We start from the raw sequence: 17,500 nt of genomic DNA on the forward strand, positions 1-17,500 counted from the left end.
TACTTTTCTTAGAACTTTAAAATTGTTGAAAGAAAAGTGATTGTGTTAAAAAAAAGAGAAAGATTACCCGAAAACTAAAATACCTTAATTAGAAATCTATTTGGGACGCCTCTCTCTCTTAAGCAATTAATTTCAGCCTATGCGATTTTTAAAATGCAGTTCATATTGTGATTACAAAAAATCAGACTAATTGTTCAGCTGTAATGCACACAGACACAAACACACAGACAAGGTCGTTTAGGAACTGATGGTGAAGATCATACACACTCACAATTCTCTGGATAAAATAGGCATTTAGCATTAAGCATTGGCTACATACATGATATGATGTATACTGTATATGGTATCAGGAAATGAAGAGCAGTTGACGAGTGAGCTCTTACACACACGTGCACACACACCCCCACACACACGCGTGTGCACACACACACATACACACACACACACACACACACACACACACACACACACGTGTGCACACACACACACACCCCGTCTACTCATGTCTCCCAGTGATAGGGATCTCCCACTCTGTAGTCAATAAAGGTCTGGATGATGAATTAATGACCCAAACAGCCAGCTAATGACAGGATGACATGGCAGCCACGCTTGGCTATCTCCTACCACATCTCCCTCCCTCCCTCCTCACCACTGCTCCTCTCTCCTCTGTCCTACACCTCCTCCCTCCTCTGTCCTACACCTCCTCTCTCCTCACCTCCTCTCTCCTACACCTCCTCTCTCCTCACCTCCTCTCTCCTCTGTCCTACACCTCCTCCCTCCTCTCTCCTACACCTCCTCTTTCCTCACCTCCTCTCTCCTCTGTCCTACACCTCCTCCCTCCTCTGTCCTACACCTCCTCTCTCCTCACCACCTCTCTCCTCTGTCCTACATCTCCTCCCTCCTCTCTCCTCATCCATCCTCACACTCAACTTCCTCTCCTCAACTGACCCTGGTCAAACTCCTCCAAGGCCTTTCTTACTTTACAGTGAATGGTGCTGCTACTGCGTTTAACAGCCTCCTCTTCTGTTCTGTTCTGTTCTGTGTTGGGGGAGGGGCTTAGCCTGGGTAGGAGGGGCTATGGATCAGCCACCAGTCGCTCTGTCCGTCCATCACAACATGTCAGACGCCACTGAATGGATTTCCATGATACTTAAGAGAATATGATGTGTCTCCAATATGATGTGTCTCCAATCTGGACTGTTTGGCTCAAAGGTGGATGCATCCTTTTTGATTGTTGATTGTGATTTTCTATTTGGTCATGATTCTCTTGGATTTCTTGATAGCGTTGGCTGGTATTGTTTTTACCTTGTGAGTCTGTGTGTGTGTGTGTGTGTGTGTGTGTCATCAAGGCAAAATGTGGTCCTGAAGACACCTATTGTAGCAGGAACTACCACAGAAGCTGTTTTGAGTACTTTGCCAGGTATTTACAGTATACATGTCTGTCTGTCTGTCTGTCTGTCTGAGGACAGATTTTCTAAGCGTGATAGAGTAAAAACCGTGCAAGTTGTAGTCACGAAACTTTACAGGTGTGTAGTTGACATCAAAATGAAGGCCGAGTTCGAAAATGGGTGTGATCCGAGCAAGGAAGTCGGCCCCCCACTGTACGCCCCTGGCCCACATTTGTTTTAAGGCGCGGGTGTTGTGGCTGGTATGATCCCATAGCAAGATGGTCTCAAGTTTTCTTTTCATTTTTTCAAGTTTCTTTTTTTCAATTTCCCCCCATGTTCTCCCCAATTGTACTTGGCCAATTGCCCCTGCTGTCCCACGATAGGTGGGCCCCTGCTACACCAATTTAAAAAAGAAAATCTCTGCTCAAATGACTTATACATAAACAATATGAAACTAGGGTCCAGATTGAAAAATACCAAAATTCTCCAATTACAGCTCAAAACAAGGTCACATATCTGTTACGGACTGGTCCAGACGGGGGTGTCATCATATGTTTGCTGATGGCTTGTTTACACAACATGTACCACTATCATGTCATACAGTGCATTCATGTCTACCTGCAGAGGTGCAGAGGTCCTGCATACAAAGATCAACAGCATCTACCGCACGTATATATAACTCAGCTATTTATCTATTTAGCCCAGGAGTTAGCTAGGACCTGACTGCTCCCTCTGACCTGCACGGCGCTAACTACAAACACAGCACAGAGGGCTAACCAAAGCCAGGTGTGTGTGTGTGTGTGTGTGTGTGTGTGTGTGTGTGTGTGTGTGTGCGTGTGTGTGTGTGAGCAGTATGAGTGTTAGTCGATGTCCTGTGCCTGGGCAGCATCACAGAATCTCATTAAAAAGTGAAGCTTTCACAGGCTGAGTGGTGACGTCTTCAAGATCACAGCGCCTGTCTGTGTGGAGCGGCTAGCGAAGGGGTTGGTGGCCTTCCTAACATTTGATATTCATGCTCTTTTCATCATATTCTATCAACTTTATGCAGAGAAACTATTCTGCTTCAGTTGGTATTTTAAGTGGGATACTGTCACTGTGCGACAGCAACCACATCCCTCCAAAAAGGTGACTTTTGCAGAACCGTGGAGAAAGCGTTTGGTTTTTCCATTGACACTCATGCATGCTGACATTTTCAAACCGATAGTTTAGGGTTTCTTGCTTGGGCGGTTCATTAAACACTTTCTGCACATGGAATAATCAATGACAGCTCTCATTTACAGTAAAACAACAAAAAAGTCGATAGGGGTTTTGAAGGACAATAGAAATGTCTTCTGCAGAAAATACTGCACAATGTAGTCAAAGGAAACCACAAATATAAGAAAGCTACATGCACCTTAAACCTGAGCATCAATGTATCCATTTGATTTCTCCTATATTTTAAATTCCTGAAGTGTAACATGGCGTAGTGTCAGAGTCTGTCTCTCTGTCAGACTCAAGGAGGAGCTCTTTATTACGCACAGTGCTGTTTTAGTGTGATTGGAATACAGAGTCTTGCCCTGCCCTTTACCAGAAATAACAGGCATTTGACTGCATTAACTTGATGTTAAACTAGGTTGTGTGTGTGTGTGTGTGTGTGTGTGTGTGTGTGTGTGTGTGTGTGTGTGTGTGTGTGTGTGTGCGCGTGTTTGTGTGTGCGCGTGCGCGCGTGCACGCTGGAAAAAGTGCAGTGGTCTCCATTTTCCCATCCCAGGCTGGTCAGCAGCTCTTTTATGAACAAGTCTGTAATTAGAGAAACACCATTGCAACTAATTACTTAATTGGAGCAAGGTCTTTAAAATGAAAATGATGTAATCTGAATCCAGGAAAAGGTCCCGAATTTACACACAGACACACACACACACACACACACACACACACACACACACACACACGCACCCGTGACCTACAGTCTTCTTGATGTGTAGCCATCAACCAGCTCTTTCTCCCTCATTGGGTGGTAATTGATTTCTCTTTCTCTCGGTGTACCACTGACTCCTGGTCAGTGTGTGCACGTCTGAGTGTGTGTGTGTGCGTGTGCACGTCTGAGTGTGTGTGTGCACGTCTGAGTGTACGTGTGCACGTCTGAGTGTGTGTGTGTGTGTGTGTGTGGCGCGCACACACGCGTGTATCTGTATGTATGTATATGGTATGCGCACAAGACAAGGAGAGAGTAGAGAGAGAGTCTTATTTGTGTGGTCTGCTGCAAACTATACAGTATTAGTAAAGGTGATGGTCATGTGTGTGCGTGTGTGTTGGTGTGTCTTGACTGAGTAGTAATTAATTAGGCAAATGCCCCCCCCCCCCCGGCCCCTGACCTCGGTTGTAGTCTAATAACCTTGACACTGTGTAATATATGACCTCATGTTTTCTCCATTGCACTCTGCCTTATTGGAGGCAATCGAGCAGCATCACAAAACAACGATGACATCATCATTGACATGTCAAGTCAAACGTGTCCATCATGGGTCATTTTGCATCAGGGCCTAAGAGCACCTGGGAGGAAACGCACGAGTCGCTCTGTGAGTAGAACTTCCTGTCACCGCTCATATGTTTCACTCCATTCAGCTGTGTTGGTGTGGCAGAGCAGAGGGGTGTGTGTGTGTGTGTGTTCACGTGTGCATGTGTAAAATGATGTGGTGTTCCATGCAGTGACCCTTCCCCTCCACATGTCCCCGACTGTCACTGTCACCCTATCCCACCCTGACTGACTACCCCACCCCCCATGCCCCACCCTCAGTAGTCTGGGACCACTGGCCCTGTCTTGATGAGGTGCCAATGAGCCCACACACACACACACTCTCTCTCTCTCTCACCCAGACACCCACAAGGGTCTCTCATCGTATACCCTTCGAACTCCCCATTTCCCCACACAAAGCCTGCCTAAACAGACCTACCTTCCATCAGCACGATCCTCTTACACACCATGTAAAAAAAATAACAAAAAAAGACACATATTCCCCCCCCAGTCCTGCGACCTCTGATGTCTGACGACGAGGCTTATGAGGCGACCACATGGCCAGAGCCACCCAGGACGCCAGCCGCCACTCTGACCTGCAGCAGTGTGTGGGCGGGGCTAACTCTGACAGGCTGACCACCCTGTTCGAGGGCTACTGCTGTGTGTGATCATGTCCAGACACACATGTGTCTGTGAGCGCAAACCCAATGTTTTCACTTAGACCCTACTGCAAGTAGCCACAACCTCTTCATGCTAAGGCCATGTGCTTAAGGCCACAATGGGAATACCCATTGCGTTTGTCTTTGTGTGTGTGATATAACAATTATTACTTTTGATTCGTTTTGATGATTTGAGGAGCAGAATCTTTTTGGCATCTAATATCATCAGCTAGAGACTATTCTCAGCTACAGTGTGTGTACACTCTAAATGAAAGCGTATGTTTCAATAATCCCCATATGCCAATATTCTACAACTATTAACTGTGGGAACAATTTGTGCTAAAAAAAAAAGTAAAAAAAAATAAAATCACGACAAACGATTATACACAATTAATTATTCAGCCCTACTTGACACACTTGCAAAACAAGTTATTTTTCCAGCATTATTTTAATCAAAACATAATTTCCCATTGAGCAGGCTTGTTTATTCTCAACACATTTGCACAAGACCATCCCAAACCTAAATGGGATGGATGGTAAATGTGGAAGATGCATCAAGCTGGTGACTCAACGTGGGGTTTGTGTGTGTGTGTGTGTGTGTGTGTGTGTGTGTGTGTGTGTGTGTGTGTGGGCTTGCTGAAGGTACACCGGCCTACTGGCAGCGGGTTAATTGATAAGGGTGACCTGGGTTAATTGATAAGCGTGACCCGAGGAACGATTCCCGATGGCAGAGGGGAAAAGGGGGCTGTCAATCATCTGTCCACTTGACCTGAGTGAACACAGGGGTGGAAGCTCGCAGTGCTGTGTAATCTAGCCTATAGCACTAATCCAGCCTATAGGGCAGGGATAGCCTCGCTATCGTTATCAAACACGTCATCCCATAGATGTCCTTATAGAAATGATTAAGCTATGGGTCCCATAGCTGCCAAAGTGTCACAGCCACACCAGGCGGCATCGGCATCCCATTACCCCGCGACAACAGAGGGTCACGCGGGGTTAGCAGAATTCGGCATGCGCCTCCACTCCTTCGCGGGACCACGGGCGCCTAGGACAGGAGGTCAGCTAATCACCTTGCCGAGCCATCTCTCCCAGGCAGGAGAGGCAGGAGAGGCAGGAGAGGCAGGGCGAGAGGGAGGGAGGGGAGTAAGGAAAAAAAAATCAACTTTAAATTTGCGGTGATGAAAAATCAATAAAGCGGTAATTGCTTGGCTTATCACCGTGCAGTGAAACAAATTGGGAGGAGAAGGAAGGCGAGGAGGAGGGCTGGCGTCCGCGCCGCACGCCGCCAGGCTGTGCTGGCTGCAGAGTGTGTCGCTGAGCTGAGCGCCGCGCGGTGCGGAGAGAGAGAGAGAGAGAGAGAGAGAGAGGAGAGAGGAGTTTGGGCTTCAGTGGGACAAGGCAAGGAAAAAAGGTCTCCTCGTGATAATTAAATCTTCTCACACTGATTTTCTGCCAAATTTATTTCCCCAGGGCCCATAACTCTGATTCAGTGGTTACAAGCCAGGCATAACTAATCATTTCAACGTGGGGGGAACCACAAACCTGAATGAATAGGGAGAAGAGAGGAGAAAATAAAAAGGGGGATGATGGCGGCTAGACGGACTCTGTGGCACTATTCATCTCTAAATCAATCACTATTTAGGCACGACACAAATCAGAGATAAGTGAAATGTGGAACGTGGAAATGTTTTTTTTTCCTGCAGGATTGTGCGTGGCTGTTTTCAAGGCGCCTATAAAGCGAAGGTGTCACACGTTTGGCCGTCTCCCTTCCAATATGCTATACGTGCTGCTGAAAAGCCTGCTTTAATTCCTGGAACAAATAGACGCGCCATAAAGCCAATGAAGTGTCGCTTCAATATGCCTCTGATTGTCCGAGGCATGATTGTGTTGAACATAATAACACAACAAATAAGGCCATCTATCTGAAGTAACGACAGGAGATGAGGCCCACTCCACTGATCAATAGCAAATCGATACAAAGCAGATTTTCTTACATCAAAATCACTGAGACAGATCTTCCTTCAGTGCAGAGTGCACAATAGCAATACAGTGCATCCCTGGAGTCCCAATGTGGATCGTATAGCCGCTGGAAAGAATAGACCCATGTCAGAGTGAGGATGGGGGGGGGGGGGGGGGGGGGTGATACAAAGGTATAGTGTAGATCTACCCCCGAGCATGCTGGGAACTGTAATTATAGGTGGGGTATAATTCAGACACTCTCCTTATTGCATCCTTGTGTTGGAGTTAATGCAATGAGATAATGGACACCGGATCACTCGTGTTTACCAGCGGCTGAATTTCACTGCTTGTCCTTCAAGTAGGCAGCCTCGGCGGCGTGCGGCGGCGCGCAGCGAGGTAAGCGAGGCACGCCACGCCACGCCGCGGCCCCGGTAATTAAAACATTTAAAGCGGAGCCAGCCCCCCCCCCCCCCCCCCCCTGCGCTCCCCGGGTGTGATATGGGGGTCACGCGCCTGTAGATTCTAATTTGCGCGCCATTTGTATTCATGACAGCCGCGCGCTAAATATTTAACAGCAACCCGGCAGGAGTTTTGTATTGTTAGGCTTTCCAGGTCAAATAATTTGATTTCAAGGCAGATTACATTAAGCGTCAACGTCCAAGCCACCGCTCTCACTTGCCTCTCATTTCCTGTCTTTTATTACAGCCGAGATTGGCCACAAATGAAGGGACACGGCTCTGGATTATACGAGAGCTTGTTATCCGTGGACTAGTTATTATTTTCAATTAGAAAAGGGATCACATGGTTTATTACGGGTGCCCCCACACACACACGCCCACGCGGGTTTTAGCCTGCGCACACTTTAGCACACACACACACTGTAATGTGTGAGCGGAAATTTTAGCTGACTGACAAATTGTTGAGCAGAACATGTAATCATCACACCTTAACGCAAAATATTAATTCAAACCAACGATGGTGCCGGCACACGCAGCCATAATGATGCTTCCCTCATATTGATTGTCCTTGACTGAGGTATCCCCCCCCCCCAATGGTTAGGATATGTATTCTCCCTCCCGGTGTTTGTGTGTGTGTGTGTGTGTGTGTGTGTGTGTGTGTGTGTGTGTGTGTGTGTGTGTGTGTGTGTGTGTGTGCGTGTGCGTGTTGAACAAGCAAGGCCAGAAACCAAGTCCAGGCATCTTCCCCATTTGAGCCGAGGCCCAGCGGTGATTGACAACAGAGCTAGTTAAACGGTGATGAGGCGTTAATGGATGCGAGGTCGGGGGAGAGAGTGGGGGAGGGAGGGGGCGGGCGAGGGGGGGGGCTGAATATTTAATGGTCATATAATTCCCAAACACACACACACACACACACACACACACACACACACACAGACAGACAGGTACACACCCAACCCGTGACCTGTCCTACACACCGCGTAATTAGGGAAACAGTCCGTTCGTTTTTACTGCCAAAAGAGCAAACGGTAGGTTATATATTCCCCTAATGATATGGGTTAAAGAGCTATTATACGTCTCATTAAAATATATGATCTCCCAATCTGGTGGTGGTTTGAGGTGATGGAGACCGAGCAGCATCGGGGCTAAAATACCATCTGTAGGCTACAGGCTGGTGTTCAATCCATAACATAACATCATTGGCTATGTCAGAAGATAGCTGCGCAGATGAAAGGACATTTTGGTGCATCGCCACATAAATGACACATGGGATGCAGATCTCTGTAGGTGGCAGTGTTGAGAGTGTGTGCGTTAGCAAGAACCTGTTTGAAGTAATTTTCCACAGTGACTGTTGATATGATGCCTTTGGACGAGTGAATAAGCAGGAAGAATTAACAGTTTTAATAAGTTTTATACTCACACTCACACACACACACACACTCCAACAAAACACCTGACACAGAGTCATCTGTGCATTATTGCAGAGGAGGATGCAATGGAGACGTTGATATTTCTCTTTCTCATATCTCACATTCTCCTGCCCTCATGTGCTCTCCATCTAACCTTGGTTATTCCCAGGTAGGCTGACATGTGGGTGCACGCACACATATACACTGATCAGCTGTGGGCGGTATTAAAGTAGGTGTGAAATAGGCCAAACACTCGGGATACGTTCCAAAAACCATACTAACACACCACACACCACAATGCATCCCGATATACTGCTTCTAGCTATAGAGTATTGTGGACACTGGAAAAGATATACTGGTTGTAGCTATAGAGTATTGTGGACACTGGAAAATATATACTGGTTCTAGCTATAGACTAAGTATTGTGGACACTGGAAAATATATACTGGTTCTAGCTATAGAGTTGTGGACACTGGAAAATATATACTGGTTCTAGCTATAGAGTATTGTGGACACTGGAAAATATATACTGGTTCTAGCTATAGAGTATTGTGGACACTGGAAAATATATACTGGTTGTAGCTATAGAGTATTGTGGACACTGGAAAATATATACTGGTTCTAGCTATAGAGTTGTGGACACTGGAAAATATATCCTGGTTGTAGCTATAGAGTATTGTGGACACTGGAAAAGATATACTGGTTCTAGCTATAGAGTTGTGGACACTGGAAAATATATACTGGTTCTAGCTATAGAGTATTGTGGACACTGGAAAATATATACTGGTTCTAGCTATAGAGTATTGTGGACACTGGAAAAGATATACTGGTTGTAGCTATAGAGTATTGTGGACACTGGAAAATATATCCTGGTTGTAGCTATAGACTAGTACTGGACACTGGAAAAGATATACTGCTTCTAGCTATAGAGTATTGTGGACACTGGAAAAGATATACTGGTTCTAGCTATAGAGTATTGTGGACACTGGAAAAGATATACTGGTTGTAGCTATAGAGTATTGTGGACACTGGAAAATATATCCTGGTTGTAGCTATAGACTAGTACTGGACACTGGAAAAGATATACTGCTTCTAGCTATAGAGTATTGTGGACACTGGAAAAGATATACTGGTTGTAGCTATAGAGTATTGTGGACACTGGAAAATATATACTGGTTCTAGCTATAGAGTATTGTGGACACTGGAAAAGATATACTGGTTGTAGGCAGCTATAGAGTATTGTGGACACTGGAAAAGTGCCAGCTGACAGTGCGTGCAGTTCATACAAAGAAAGTATGATACGCTGGCAATCACTCCATCTCATTATCGCTGCCACACTGTGTTAGCTAAAAGCCTCCTGGACTCTCAAACAGCAGCTCTCAGCTTTAATAGCATAAACAAGGCATGCAGCTAACAAAGAGAGCATCCTCCCCTCTCGTTCTCGCACCCTTTCATATCCCAAGTTTCCTTTTTCAACCGCTAGCATCATCTGGCTGCCCTTAACCAGAGAGCCAAACACTGCTTTCAAGTGGAGACTACTTTGTTAACTGATGACCACGGGGGCAGTTATTGATCGTCTCTCTCTGAGGAAAGCCTGCTGATAGAAAGGCGCTCTCTTCTCGCAGGGCTAGGCAGTACGCAGCCACAGCTCGCTACAATAATAGCTTGCATATCATAGCATCCACACATGAAGCAGATCACGGCGGTTTTTCGATTAGGGCTAAAGCAACTCAAAGGCGTTTGCCGGTCCAGGATGTGGATCTATTTATGAACGAGGCGTGTAGGTGGTAGTGCTCTTCTCTCTCCTGCCTCCTGTTGAAAGGTTGGCTCGTTTCAGTCGTCTTCAGCGCTTCAACTGTCAACTTTCTAGCTGTGTTGACCTGTGGGAGCCCCTGCAGGGACGAGGGAGACCCCGACTGACCCGCTGCTCAGCACCTCCTCCCTCTTTTACTTGTGCTGGGAGGAAGGAGGGCAGCGGAGGATGGATCTCACTGTGTGTGTGTGTGTGTGTGTGTGTGTGACACTGACACAGGTGTGTCTCTCTCTTCCGTGAGCAGTCTGTGGGACGGGAATTAAATGACCGTACTGCTGCAACAGCGCGGCGCTCCACACCGCACCGCCACACCGCACCACTGCACTATTCACCTTCTGTAGAAGAGACACGCTTGAGAGACTAACAGGAAGTGTAAACACAATCGGAACCACTTCCTGTGGCAGAGCTTATCCCCACAGCCTGCGTCACTAGCTTTGACCAGAGAGATGATCTCTGGTTTGAGCAGGTAAAACAGCTGCGTTTTGAACAGGAAGTCGTAACACAAACGGGTCAAGTGGGCGGGGCTACATAAGGTGAATACAGGCAACAGCTTACTAACTTGATACTAAAGGAGCAGTTGCAGTGAGGGATGCAGACGCTTTGAGCAGAGGGGTGAAAGAGTCGACCGATTCCCAAAAAGAGACTGCAGCACAAACTTTGCTCAAGAAAGCTATTTGACTGGGAGCTTTGCCCTGTAAGGCACTTAGCCAACACTTTGCCAATGCTTCCACATAGAGAAGAGAGGAGAGAGAGAGACAGAGAGAGAGAGAGAGAAAGAGAGAGAGAAAGACAGAGAGAGAGAGAGAGAGAGAGAGAGAGAAAGAGAGAGAAAGACAGAGAGAGAGAGAGAGAGAAAGACAGAGAGAGAGAGAGAGAGAGAGAAAGAGAGAGAAAGACAGAGAGAGAGAGAGAAAGACAGAGAGAGAGAGAAAGACAGAGAGAGAGAGAGAGAGAGAAAGACAGAGAGAGAGAGAGAGAGAGAAAGACAGAGAGAGAGAGAGAGAGAAGTGGTAATGGTTAAGGAGGACAAATGAAGGTGGGGATAAAAAGCAGCGGTACGCGAGACAAAAAGTAGAAAGTAGGAGGAGAAAAGGGAAAGAGGAGGGAGGATGAGAAAAATGAAAAATATAATATGTGAGAATGGCAGACACAGTGGGGTGGAGGGGTGAGGGGACAAGATAGAGGAGGCAATGAATTCTTCCCAGAAGCAGGAGACCAAAGCAAGTTTGCAGAGCTAATTAGTTTGTGATGGCTGGACTTTCATTTGGCTAAAAGGTCAGCTAACTTTAAAGGTCACATAGCCATGGCTGCCTGCTAGATGCAAACAGTCAAATTACTCAGAAGAGAGAGAGAGAGAGAGAGAGAGAGAGAGAGCAATATAGCAATATAAAAACACCTACACTCAAACAAATGATGCTACTGCATGCACACACAAACACACGCACGCGCGCACACACACACACACACACACACACACACACACACACACACACACACACACACACACACACACACACACACACACACACACACACACAGCACTTGCTAACTGCATATTTGATATTCTCATTTATATCATCCTCTGGTCAGAACAGGGACCAGGGTCATTACTCCTTCTAAGCGCTTTTATTACTGCTAGCATATCCACTGCAAATTACTCTTGACTTCATTCCAATGTGTAGCAAGATAATCTGTGTGTGTGTGTGTGTGTGTGTGTGTGTGTGTGTGTGTGTGTGTGTGTGTGTGTGTGTGTGTGTGTGTGTGTGTGTGTGTGTGTGTGCGCCCTACGTTGGCGGCAGGGCTGTTGAGGTTGACAGGGTAAATTTACGGCCTGCACTGCTAAGCACATTTTGGCTTTGCACATCTAGTCTGCATCTTTATGTAGATTTCAGCTGTCTAAATACATATAACAAGTCCAGAGTGTGCTGAGCCTCTCAGAGCACATGGCTTTAAGAAGGGAGGAGTTTACAAGTCCAGAGTGTGCTGAGCCTGTCAGAGCACATGGCTTTAAGAAGGGAGGAGTTTACAAGTCCAGAGTGTGATGAGCCTGTCAGAGCACATGGCTTTAAGAAGGGAGGAGTTTACAAGTCCAGAGTGTGCTGAGCCTGTCAGAGCACATGGCTTTAAGAAGGGAGGAGTTTACAAGTCCAGAGTGTGATGAGCCTGTCAGAGCACATGGCTTTAAGAAGGGAGGAGTTTACAAGTCCAGAGTGTGATGAGCCTCTCAGAGCACATGGCTTTAAGAAGGGAGGAGTTTACAAGTCCAGAGTGTGATGAGCCTGTCAGAGCACATGGCTTTAAGAAGGGAGGAGTTTACAAGTCCAGAGTGTGCTGAGCCTGTCAGAGCACATGGCTTTAAGAAGGGAGGAGTTTACAAGTCCAGAGTGTGATGAGCCTGTCAGAGCACATGGCTTTAAGAAGGGAGGAGTTTACAACTCCAGAGTGTGATGAGCCTGTCAGAGCACATGGCTTTAAGAAGGGAGGAGTTTACAAGTCCAGAGTGTGATGAGCCTGTCAGAGCACATGGCCTTAAGAAGGGAGGAGTTTACAAGTCCAGAGTGTGATGAGCCTGTCAGAGCACATGGCTTTAAGAAGGGAGGAGTTTACAACTCCAGAGTGTGATGAGCCTGTCAGAGCACATGGCTTTAAGAAGGGAGGAGTTTACAAGTCCAGAGTGTGATGAACCTGTCAGAGCACATGGCTTTAAGAAGGGAGGAGTTTACAAGTCCAGAGTGTGATGAGCCTGTCAGAGCACATGGCTTTAAGAAGGGAGGAGTTTACAACTCCAGAGTGTGATGAGCCTGTCAGAGCACATGGCTTTAAGAAGGGAGGAGTTTACAAGTCCAGAGTGTGATGAGCCTGTCAGAGCACATGGCTTTAAGAAGGGAGGAGTTTACAACTCCAGAGTGTGATGAGCCTGTCAGAGCACATGGCCTTAAGAAGGGAGGAGTTTACAAGTCCAGAGTGTGATGAGCCTGTCAGAGCACATGGCTTTAAGAAGGGAGGAGTTTACAAGTCCAGAGTGTGCTGAGCCTCTCAGAGCACATGGCTTTAAGAAGGGAGGAGTTTACAAGTCCAGAGTGTGCTCAGCCTCTCAGAGCACATGGCCTTAAGAAGGGAGGAGTTTACAAGTCCAGAGTGTGCTGAGCCTGTCAGAGCACATGGCTTTAAGAAGGGAGGAGTTTACAAGTCCAGAGTGTGATGAGCCTGTCAGAGCACATGGCTTTAAGAAGGGAGGAGTTTACAAGTCCAGAGTGTGCTGAGCCTCTCAGAGCACATGGCCTTAAGAAGGGAGGAGTTTACAAGTCCAGGGAACAGGCATACAAGTGTGCATATCCCTGTGTGTGCACACTTGTGCTGCAGTACCGCTGTTGCAAATTGATTGCAAACCCTGATTTGAGAAATGGTAGAAGAGTGATTTTCACACTACACTATTTTCTTTTGTCAGCTTGTATAAAAGTCACACTCACAGATGGAAACCCTTTAAAAAACGTGTTTATATACACACAAATTATTATTATTTTCTCCCATAGAATCAGGGTCCAGCTGATTTAACTCATTGAATGCCAAGGACGGACATGTTCGTCATTTCAAATAGTAACGTAGAGTGCCAAGGACGGACATGTTCGTCAATTGCGTTTTTTGACGGTGGGGCGTCGATCAAAGCCTTCTGCCTCTGATGTACAAATATTATAGCTATTGGATGTGTCTAACCTATTTTACAGAACCCTTAGGTGGCGACAGTGCTCTCCACATAACAGAAAGGCAAGGAAAAAACAAAGAAGAAGTCGTTATGGAAACGGAAATCGCATCGCATCCGTATGCATCGATATGCTGAAGCACGTTACTGCAGCTGTGCCTGCAGCAGCCAATCTGCTCCCACAATTGAGCCGCTCCGTGTCGGTTGCGACAGCACATCTGCACATCCACACCGTGGAGTTGTTATTATTCTCAACTGGAAGCATCGTTGCCGGTGACAAACACACGCGGAACGCTGTAAAAAAGCCTGGCTGTTCCGCACCCTTCACTGTGCGCACAGCAAACTCAGCAGAGAGCCACCACAGACAGGAGGAGGAGTGTGCAGTTGAGGCGAGGCGGGGCGGGGCGGGGGGGGGGGGGGGGGGCACGCAGAGCAGCACGCAACACCCAGACAGACCCAGGCAGCAGGACAGGATTGACAAACGCAAGCCAGAATATCCGATACCCACCAGCAGCAAATCAAAACCAGCAAGAAGCTGCAACCAGCAGCGCACGCAGGGGCCAGCGCTGCTGGTTGTAGCTAAAAATATTATTCTGCCAAACAAAATTCCCTGGCCTAAACTGTTTTATTGAAGGAAATTATTTTTGAGGTGTGACTACATTAGAAAAGATTAGCTTCAGAGTCAGTGATGTGCTTGAAATGATTAATTTCACAAAAGGCCAATTATCTCAGCTTCTAGAAAAAAATTGCTTTTTTTGGATGAATCAAGCTATCTTCTCCGGCTCATAACTAAAGAACGGAAAATGGGATCAATAAACTTTTTTTTGCAGATGATAGAATAGAGTCTCATCGTTCTTTGTGCGTGTTCAGTGTTTACATAGTAATATCACACAATATTCTGTGGGCCTCGAGAAATCACTGAAAACGCTCTGAAACTCTGGCACTGGGAGCGTCCGTTCTCCAAAAGTGGCTGGCACTCAATGAGTTAAGACAGTAATATGCTCTGCTTGTACGACCATGCTGTTAGCTTGCCAGAGCAGGGGAAGTTGGGCACCAGATGTCTTACAGCCCAGGAAACACTTCCTGTAGTTCTTCAAAGGAACTATCGACTTATATTTGATGGGGAGAAAATCTAAAACAAAGCCAACTCCAATAATTGGTAGTTTAAACAACTTTAACTTTTAAACATATCAGCAACTTAAATCTCATGTTGTTGTTGTTGTTTTTTAAATTAAATTTAGACCATTATACCAGGGCTGGTATTAGTAGCAAAGAGACAAACATTTTGGTTCTGTGACAACACCAATGCACTCGTAGTACACACGCACGCACACGCACGCACACGCACACACACACACACACACACACACACACACACAGCTCACCTTCTTCCTGCTTCTTGCGGGCCTCCTCCTCCCTCTTGGCTATCTTGGCCTTCAGCACCTCGTCCGTCTTAGCTGGAGGGGAAAGACAAACAACAGGTTAGGAGCTGAGCACAAGAACATCAAGAACCACACGCGCACACACGCACGAGCACAAACACATGTTGTGAAGTATGTCACGACGGTCTTATTCTATCAGGTGTTTTAAATATTTATTTTATCATTCATTTATATTCAGTATTATTTGGCTCTCGCATTTATTTATGCAAAGGGTTTAATTCCAAATAAGGATATATTGATTTTGAAAAAAACAAAACAAAACTAGATGATCCCATTAAAAAAACTAATACGTTATTTTTAAGCAAAATGTGTAAAGGACACTAAAATAAAAGTCATATTTCATCATGTGTTTTACTTTGACAACACTCATTTGGTAAGAGTGGGGCCCTTTTATTTCCACGGTGGATATTTCGTCTGAAAGAAAACAACATGTATCCCAGCAGACATCTCGTCTTCCTCAGAGCTGTTTATCAGCCTTCTCTCTCCCTTCACCGCCCTGTAAAACTCAGCAGACAGCGCGTCTTCCTCAGAGCTGTTTATCAGCCTTCTCTCCCTTCATCGCCCTGTACAACTCAGCAGACAGCTCGTCTTCCTCAGAGCTGTTTATCAGCCTTCTCTCCCTTCATCTCCCTGTAAAACTCAGCAGACAGCTCGTCTTCCTCAGAGCTGTTTATCAGCCTTCTCTCCCTTCATCTCCCTGTAAAACTCAGCAGACATATCGTCTTCCTCAGAGCTGTTTATCAGCCTCCTCTCCCTTCATCATCCTGTAAAACTCGGCAGATATATCGTCTTCCTCAGAGCTGTTTATCAGCCTTCTCTCCCTTCACCGCCCTGTAAAACTCAGCAGACATCTCGTCTTCCTCAGAGCTGTTTATCAGCCTTCTCTCCCTTCATCGCCCTGTAAAACTCAGCAGACAGCTCGTCTTCCTCAGAGCTGTTTATCAGCCTTCTCTCCCTTCATCGCCCTGTAAAACTCAGCAGACAGCTCGTCTTCCTCAGAGCTGTTTATCAGCCTTCTCTCCCTTCACCGCCCTGTAAAACTCAGCAGACAGCGCGTCTTCCTCAGAGCTGTTTATCAGCCTTCTCTCCCTTCATCGCCCTGTAAAACTCAGCAGACAGCTCGTCTTCCTCAGAGCTGTTTATCAGCCTTCTCTCCCTTCATCGCCCTGTAAAACTCAGCAGACAGCACGTCTTCCTCAGAGCTGTTTATCAGCCTTCTCTCTCCCTTCATCGCCCTGTACAACTCAACAGACAACTCGTCTTCCTCAGAGCTGTTTATCAGCCTTCTCTCCCTTCACCGCCCTGTAAAACTCAGCAGACAACTCGTCTTCCTCAGAGCTGTTTATCAGCCTTCTCTCCCTTCATCGCCCTGTAAAACTCAGCAGACATCTTGTCTTCCTCAGAGCTGTTTATCAGCCTTCTCTCCCTTCATCTCCCTGTAAAACTCAGCAGACATCTTGTCTTCCTCAGAGCTGTTTATCACCCTCCTCTCCCTTCTCGCCCTGTAAAACTCAGCAGACAACTCGTCTTCCTCAGAGCTGTTTATCAGCCTTCTCTCCCTTTATCGCCCTGTAAAACTCAGCAGACATCTTGTCTTCCTCAGAGCTGTTTATCAGCCTTCTCTCCCTTCATCTCCCTGTAAAACTCAGCAGACAGCTGGTCTTCCTCAGAGCTGTTTATCAGCCTTCTCTCCCTTCATCTCCCTGTAAAACTCAGCAGACAGCTCGTCTTCCTCAGAGCTGTTTATCAGCCTTCTCTCCCTTCATCGCCCTGTAAAACTCAGCAGACATCTTGTCTTCCTCAGAGCTGTTTATCAGCCTTCTCTCCCTTCATCTCCCTGTAAAACTCAGCAGACAGCTGGTCTTCCTCAGAGCTGTTTATCAGCCTTCTCTCCCTTCATCTCCCTGTAAAACTCAGCAGACAGCTGGTCTTCCTCAGAGCTGTTTATCAGCCTTCTCTCCCTTCATCACCCTGTAAAACTCAGCAGACATATCGTCTTCCTCAGAGCTGTTTATCAGCCTTCTCTCCCTTCATCTCCCTGTAAAATTCAGCAGACAGCTCGTCTTCCTCAGAGCTGTTTATCAGCCTTCTCTCCCTTCATCTCCCTGTAAAACTCAGCAGACAGCTCGTCTTCCTCAGAGCTGTTTATCAGCCTTCTCTCCCTTCATCTCCCTGTAA

The 17,500-nt window shown here is 46.5% G+C and overlaps 1 protein-coding gene across 1 annotated transcript in view; it reads right to left on the minus strand.

The window, feature by feature from the left end:
- The window catches only part of rsrc1 (arginine/serine-rich coiled-coil 1), a 170,236-nt gene that overhangs the window by 17,862 nt on the left and 134,874 nt on the right, over window positions 1-17,500 (minus strand). The window contains exon 7 of the mRNA XM_083637902.1: window positions 15,266-15,337. Coding sequence (XP_083494028.1) covers window positions 15,266-15,337 — 72 coding nt within the window. The remainder of the gene's footprint in view (window positions 1-15,265; window positions 15,338-17,500) is intronic.

The sequence above is a fragment of the Poromitra crassiceps genome (genome assembly GCF_964638095.1).
Source record: "Poromitra crassiceps genome assembly, chromosome: 5".
In the NCBI taxonomy this organism is placed as follows: Eukaryota; Metazoa; Chordata; class Actinopteri; order Beryciformes; family Melamphaidae; genus Poromitra; species Poromitra crassiceps.